This window comes from Diachasma alloeum, unplaced genomic scaffold (assembly GCF_001412515.2).
Source record: "Diachasma alloeum isolate Michigan unplaced genomic scaffold, Dall2.0 Dall_scaffold_00430, whole genome shotgun sequence".
NCBI lineage: Eukaryota > Metazoa > Arthropoda > Insecta > Hymenoptera > Braconidae > Diachasma > Diachasma alloeum.
The window spans coordinates 993,798-1,000,471 of record NW_021680569.1 but is presented as its reverse complement, the minus strand read 5'-3'; the positions used below and the strand labels follow the sequence as shown (position 1 = coordinate 1,000,471).

The 6,674-nt window shown below is 34.3% G+C and overlaps 2 protein-coding genes across 7 annotated transcripts; one reads left to right on the top strand and one right to left on the bottom strand.

Annotated features, from left to right (window-relative positions):
• Nucleotides 1–16: 16 nt before the first annotated feature.
• On the bottom strand, nucleotides 17–800 carry LOC107042178 (the record flags this gene model as incomplete). Its single annotated transcript, XM_015263088.2, has 3 exons — nucleotides 543–800; nucleotides 231–400; nucleotides 17–115 (listed from the first exon to the last, which is right to left on the bottom strand). Coding segments are annotated over exons 1-3 (326 nt in total), but the record flags the coding sequence as incomplete, so codon positions are not given.
• A 592-nt stretch (nucleotides 801–1,392) lies between these two features.
• LOC107042240 (ceramide kinase) lies at nucleotides 1,393–6,123 on the top strand. Of its 6 annotated transcripts, none has more exons than XM_015263208.1 (9): nucleotides 1,393–1,728; nucleotides 1,890–2,267; nucleotides 3,371–3,616; nucleotides 3,867–4,060; nucleotides 4,192–4,567; nucleotides 4,643–4,798; nucleotides 4,887–5,083; nucleotides 5,418–5,581; nucleotides 5,684–6,123. In XM_015263208.1, the coding sequence occupies exons 2-9, from the start codon at nucleotides 2,147–2,149 to the stop codon at nucleotides 5,763–5,765; spliced, it is 1,536 nt and encodes a 511-aa protein (XP_015118694.1). In that variant the 5' UTR covers nucleotides 1,393–1,728; nucleotides 1,890–2,146; the 3' UTR covers nucleotides 5,766–6,123. The 6 variants fall into 6 exon arrangements, with proteins under 6 accessions (XP_015118694.1, XP_015118693.1, XP_015118699.1 ...); XM_015263207.1 differs by having other exon boundaries at nucleotides 1,393–1,816; XM_015263210.2 differs by lacking the exon at nucleotides 1,393–1,728 and adding an exon at nucleotides 2,985–3,075 and having other exon boundaries at nucleotides 2,179–2,267; nucleotides 3,375–3,616.
• The last annotated feature ends 551 nt before the right edge of the window (nucleotides 6,124–6,674 follow it).

The following is a 6,674-nucleotide window of genomic DNA, read 5'->3' as shown; positions in this document are numbered from 1 at the left end:
TAATCCCCTTTCTCACCGAAAATCCGCGGACGAACGCCAAACCCTGCAGACAAGTGCGCAGATAAGTTGCACAGTAATGATGTTTTTGACATTGCACTCTTTATACGTCTCGATTCTGCAATAATGCAATAATAAAGTCTGATTTTTTAATAAAATCATTTCTTGCCATTAATGTTAGCTGATTATTGTATTATTAGTAATTATTTCCCCGGTTTAATCCCCTTTCTCACCGAAAATCCGTGGACGAACGCCAAAACCTCCATTCCCTGCCAGTGGCCAGCCGCCATGTTGAATGTGCGCGGAGGAGTTGCGCAATAGCGAAATTTGGCGTTCCACTTTTTAGAGGTGTAGGCTTCATAATATGCCCTAATAAAGTCTGATTACTTGATAAAATCACTGCCTGCCATCAATATTAACTGATTATTGCACTATTAATACTAATTTCCCGGGTTTAATNCTTGATAAAATCACTGCCTGCCATCAATATTAACTGATTATTGCACTATTAATACTAATTTCCCGGGTTTAATGCCCTTTCTCACCGAAAATCCGGAGACAAACGCCAAACCCTCCATTCTCTCCCAGTGGCCAGCCGCCATGATGATTGTGCGCGGTGGAGTTGCGCAATGGCAAAGTTTAGCATTACACTTTTTACCGGTCTGAGCTCAATAATATGCTCTAATAAAGTCTGATTTCGTGATAAAATCATTCCCGGCACTCAAAATTAACTGATTATTGCACGATTAATAAGTATTTTCCCGGTTTAATCCCCTTTCTCACCGAAAACCGCGGACGAACGCCAAAACCTCCATCCTCTGCCAATGACCCGCCGCCATGGTGAATGTGCGCGGAGGAGTTGCGCAATGGCGAAATTTAGTATTGCACTTTTTACATGTCTGGGCTTAATAATACGCACTAATAAAGTCTGATTTCTTGATAAAATCATTCCCGGCACTCAATATTAACTGATTATTGCACGATTAATAAGTATTTTCCCGGTTTTATCCCTTTTCTCACCGAAAATTCGCGGACGAACGCCAAAACCTCCATCCCCTGCCAGTGGTCAGCCGCCATGATGAATGTGCGCGGAGGAGTTGCGCAATGGCGAAATTTAGCATTGCACTTTTTACATGTCTGGGCTTAATAATACGCACTAATAAAGTCTGATTTCTTGATAAAATCATTCTCGGCACTCAATATTAACTGATTATTGCACGATTAATAAGTATTTTTCCGGTTTTATCCCTTTTCTCACCGAAAATTTGCGGACGAACGCCGAAACCTCCATCCTCTGCCAGTGGCAGGCCGCCATGATGAATATGCACGGAGGAGTTGCGCAGTTGTTATATTTTGAGTCTGGTACTCTTGATGTCAATATCAGAGAGGTATCTGTTAGTAGTGAAATAAATGGCCGTGAATGTAGCACATAATTTCATACTCAGCAAAAAAAAAAAAAAGAGACGCTATGGTGGGATACACTATCCAGTCTATACCGCCATTAATTTATTTGCTTCCTTATGAACAGTCTAAAAATAGTTATTTGTTTGCCTCAATTGGGTAAACTTTTGGCATTTTATACAGAAAAAAATGGCTTCTTTTAATTTCAACGGACATATACTACTGCAATTGAGAAAAAACACTGCTCCAACAATAGTTGTGCTGCAGGCTGATTGGCAATTATTACATCGGTCAGCGGCGACGGGAAAGGGAAATGTAAATGCGATATGGGTAGGTAGGCTCTGGAAGGAGAATAATGGGCAAAGAGCCTCAAATACTTCAGTACATAGACGCGTTCCCGAGTATTAACTACTACACTGTCCGTATCATACCAATAATATTGCTCTCTTTCTCATAAAAAACTTGTATAATCGATTTGTTATACCGTACAGAATACAGAAGGTGCATAGAGTAATCATCAATTGCGTATGCTCATAGCTCTCGATCGGAACATACTGCTATAATCTTGCCAGATCAATAACGTGAGGATGGAAGCTTTGACATACAATCTCCAATGCAATACAAAAATTGCTTCTTGTAATACATCCAATGAACCATCATCATAATATAGACAAAAAGCAACCCTACAACACTACAATACACTGAAAAATTTGACTAATCTATTGGAAGTGTGATAAAACCAAGAACAATGGAGTATGGGCACTCCTCGGCTTCCGTGTTGTTAAATACGTTTGTGATTAAAAAAAAAAGGTGTAGGGTGTATTTTCACCGTGGCACCCTCATCTGGGAAACAGAAAAATCACCTTACAGTGAGTAATTTACATACAAATGGAAGGGAAACCTTCAATTTCAAGTAAATTATTTTCAATATTATTTTATAATTGACTTTGAATTTTTTTTCTTTACTCAATAATTTAGTGGTTTATATTTCATTCAAATCAATTTGCCTCAGTACAATGCGAAGCTTTGAGGGCTGCTTTCCCCACATATTGTACTCTTATATTGTCGAAATTATTTATCCCCTGGTTTGATTTAAGAGTGAAAACCGGTAAACACGTTGCATTGTACGGAAAGTTGATAATTTTTTATTAGTTATACAACGACTAAGTCCGATCATAATTGTAATTATTGCGAATTCACTTGGATAAGCTATTGTTACAATTCAAAAAGTATAACTATGTAATTGAGCTATTCATTATCGAGTCGTGACTTATTGAGTTGCTAGTTTTTCAAGGACATCCCAATAATCTACACCACCCCTCCCGTTCACCTTCACTTACCTGTTGACCTTCACTGCACTTTTCTCCATACCATTAATTTTTTCCTTACATATGAATTCTTTAAAATTCACTTGGATAATTCGTGATTCAAGTATGTATAGGAAGAATTTATTATACGCATAGGTCAGAGAAAGAGGATGATCTATTAAGACCATGAATCGTGGTTTACAGGAGGTATTGTTGGCATGTAATTTTCTGAAAAGTCTATTCATTTTCTATCATCAAATTTTCATATGCTTCTTTCAGCACATATTTTCATGTAATCACTCCTAGTTGGATTAATTTCCTTCTTATTTTCGATGACTGCACAGAATAACGAAAGAAAGAAGAAAAATGGGTAAATTGTCTGAAAATTAAAATTCTTCATTTATTTAAATTTTTCAAATGTAATGAAAGAATAAATAAACAGAAAAAAAACATTAGTTATTTGGCCACTAATGCTTTTTTTAGTATTATATTGGTCTCACATTATTAACTCACAATTCTCACCATTATAGATTTCATTATATCTAGGTATTATTCATTTATTCTACAGTATCTACAGTATATTGCTAGAATACATTACATTGATATAACATGAACAAAAAAATTTTCAATATTTTCATCAGCAAATATGATATTAATTTTCTTAGCTAGATGGACTTTGCCTTTGACTGATGCATTAGCAGTGAACTATGGTGACAATTATATCCCTGAAAGCTGGATAAGAGGGAAAAATAATGCTGCCACTGCTCTTCCATCGTCACCCACTAGTTTCATATTGCATTATGCAGCGCGAGGGCCAAACAATCGATGGAGTCATCATACCGTTGTTATGTACCATACCGATTCAAGACAAGTTGCTTCATGGGTAAAAACTATCAGGAATTATCTTCTGAGTAAGTTTTGAACAATTTACATAATAACTCAGATGAGAATCAAGTTCGAATCGATCAAGGGCAATTAAATAAATCCCATCATCCAACTTGGTAGTAATGAATATGAGTATGAGAAGTGGACAACAACATAGAATAGATATATCTGAGACTGAGAGGATGAGCCTGATCTAAAAAATTTATTGTTTATACATTTCGATTAATGAGGACTACCTCATTTGAATAATGCATAAATATTAATAACAATTTGTAGATATCTCTTGCCGTCCCCGAAAGATTCTTGTATTCGTTAATCCATATGGAGGAAAGAAAAAAGGTGAAAAAATATGGCAGAAAGAAGTTCAACCTCTCATGAGAATAGCGGGGATAGAGACGAAAGCTATTATGACTGAAAGGGCTGGTCATATCAAAGACATTATACTCAATTCAAATTTAGACGGCTTTCAGGTAATAATTCTTAAAATTGAAGAAAAAAAAAATTTAATAAACACAATGTTTAATGAGTTTAACAGTGGAATAAATATTAAATAACAAACAAAATTCAACAGTCCAAGCGTAATAATTATCATTATTTCCAGGCAATCGTTTGTGTTGGCGGTGATGGTACCTTCGCGGAATTGTTCAATGGGCTGGTTTTGAGAACGGCCAACGATCTCCAAGTTGATTCGAATGACTCAAACGTTATCTTACCCCAACCACTAATTCCCGTGGGTATAATACCTAGTGGAAGTACTGACACTCTTGCCTATAGTCTTCATGGAACAACCGATGTCCAAACTTGTGTTATACACATTATTTTCGGCGATACTGCTGGATTAGATCTATCTTCTGTACATGGGAATCACAGTTTACACAGATTATATGCTAGTGTATTGAGTTATGGTTACCTAGGTGATGTTGTTAAAGAGAGTGAAAAATTCAGATGGATGGGTCCTCAAAGATATGATTATTCTGGTAATACTTCTATTAATTTACTTGAAATTACTCCATTCTATTTTATAGCAATTGTAACTATTCTATTATTTTCAGGTTTTAAAAAAATTATTGCTAACAAAGGCTACGAAGGGGAAATTGAGCTGCTCTCTGATCCTTGTCATCCGGCTGCAAGTACTCGATGTATGAAAAATTGTGGTCGATGCATAAGTCATGCGTGTGATGATGAAAAAAGAAACCATGAAATATCGAGTGAGATTACCTTTCAATAATCATATAAAAGTTACATTTATTAATCTTTGCATACCAATCTATGGGTAATTTTGAAATATGTTACAAGGAAAGTTAACAGTCAGGGGCAAATTTTTTATGGTTAACGGTGCTAATGTTTCCTGTGCTTGCTCAAAATGTCCACAAGGATTCAGTCCACACTGTCACATAGGGGATGGCTGTCTTGACATCATTCTAGTCCGACATACATCGCTAATGAATAATATCCGAATGTTATGGAGATTAAGCAGTAAAAAAAAAAATGTGGTATGCAAATTTACTTTTTTTTTTTTTTTTTTTTTTCAAATCCGATCCAAAGTAAGGACGTTATTGTAATAAGCCCGAAAATTGAATGTGAAAATTTCATAATTTCTCTCTCGTTATTTTAAATAATATGATTTGATTTTTTATTTATTTATTTATTTATTGCAAAATTTTGAAAGACATTGATCCAGAAGTTGGTCATTTATTGAATTTTATAAAATTAATACTGATTCAGATGAGTATACTTTTTGCTTTCCATTTTCGCCTGCTTTTCTGCATTTTCTCTTCCACTTTGGCTTTTTCAATCATTATTGAGACAGATCAATAAAAATTTCAGTACGATCTTCCATTTGTCGAAGTCTATCGAGCACGTGAGTTTACATTTCAAGCTTTTCCACAATTGTCCTCAACTGATACCATCAGTACCAGCCATACAAGATCAACTGTTAGTGTTTGGAATTGTGATGGAGAAGTTCTCGAACATGTTGATGTGAAAATCAGGTGTGAAAAAAAATCAATTAAATGTAAAAGTTCATTAATTATTAAATTAATCTCACAGAATTTTCCAAATTCCAAAGGTTATTAATCTTTTTCCATTCATAGGGTGCACTGTCAACTATTGAAAGTATTTACGAGACGTATGCAGGAACCAGTGAAACAATCCAAGTGTTTTTGTTTTCCGTAGATAAAAACAAAAATAATAATAATAATAATCAGGCGAAACTGACGAATTCATCATCATTTCACATGGGAAATATGCAATTACCAAATGATGATTGTAAAAAATAACGGAGAGTAAGATTTTTCTTCTCCTGTCATTCAGGGTACAATTTACAGTTGTTTTTGTTATTATTAATTTTTCTTCATTTCATATGATGATTGGACATCAAGTTTTTGAAATATTGATTCTCGTACTTAAAGACTAAATGATCGGAATGATTTTAGAAACAACAAGTGCTGTATTATAATTAGAACAGATGAGTATTTTTATGATTCAGTATTGTATCAACCATTTGTGGTAATAAATCTATGGGGAAATATAATTAGCAATGTTGTCTTCATAAAGATTCATTTCTCATTGATCAACTGTAATTCTTTTTTTTTATAGCGTAATGAAATAACCTCAATAAAAAAGGGAATGTCACAAAACAATGTTCCCCCAATATGTTTCGTCATAATAATCAATGAATGGATTTTTTATTTCATGTAGTAAGAGAATCATCAATATTGTCGAATATATATAGTACACAATAATTGAGTCAGTATGGACACGACGTATATAATTGACGCGGCAAGGTGATAAACAATACCCCGCAATCATTTTCTCCATTTTACTTCTTTCTAGAATTCATCTTTATTTTTCCTTTCACTTGACAAGGAATATTTGTGTTTTTTTTTCTTTTTCTTTTGTTTATTTCGCAGAACACTTATTATTATTATTATTATTCATTATTATTCATTATTATTCATTATTATTATTCATTATTGCGACGCTTAAAGGAAACTAACTTTATGCGACTATCACATTATTCTTTCTAAATTTATTCTCTCCCAGTTGTTTGTATCAATGAATTGTTGCCTTCATTTTGCCACC

Bases quoted from the DNA above. Each gene is read 5' to 3' on its own strand.
- LOC107042240 (XM_015263208.1), top strand. From the start codon at position 2,147: ATGGAGTATGGGCACTCCTCGGCTTCCGTGTTGTTAAATACGTTTGTG. The intron at 2,268-3,370 runs GTGAGTAATTTA...TAATTTTCTTAG, and splicing joins AACAGAAAAATCACCTTACA to CTAGATGGACTTTGCCTTTG. The intron at 4,799-4,886 runs GTGAGATTACCT...ATATGTTACAAG, and splicing joins AAGAAACCATGAAATATCGA to GAAAGTTAACAGTCAGGGGC.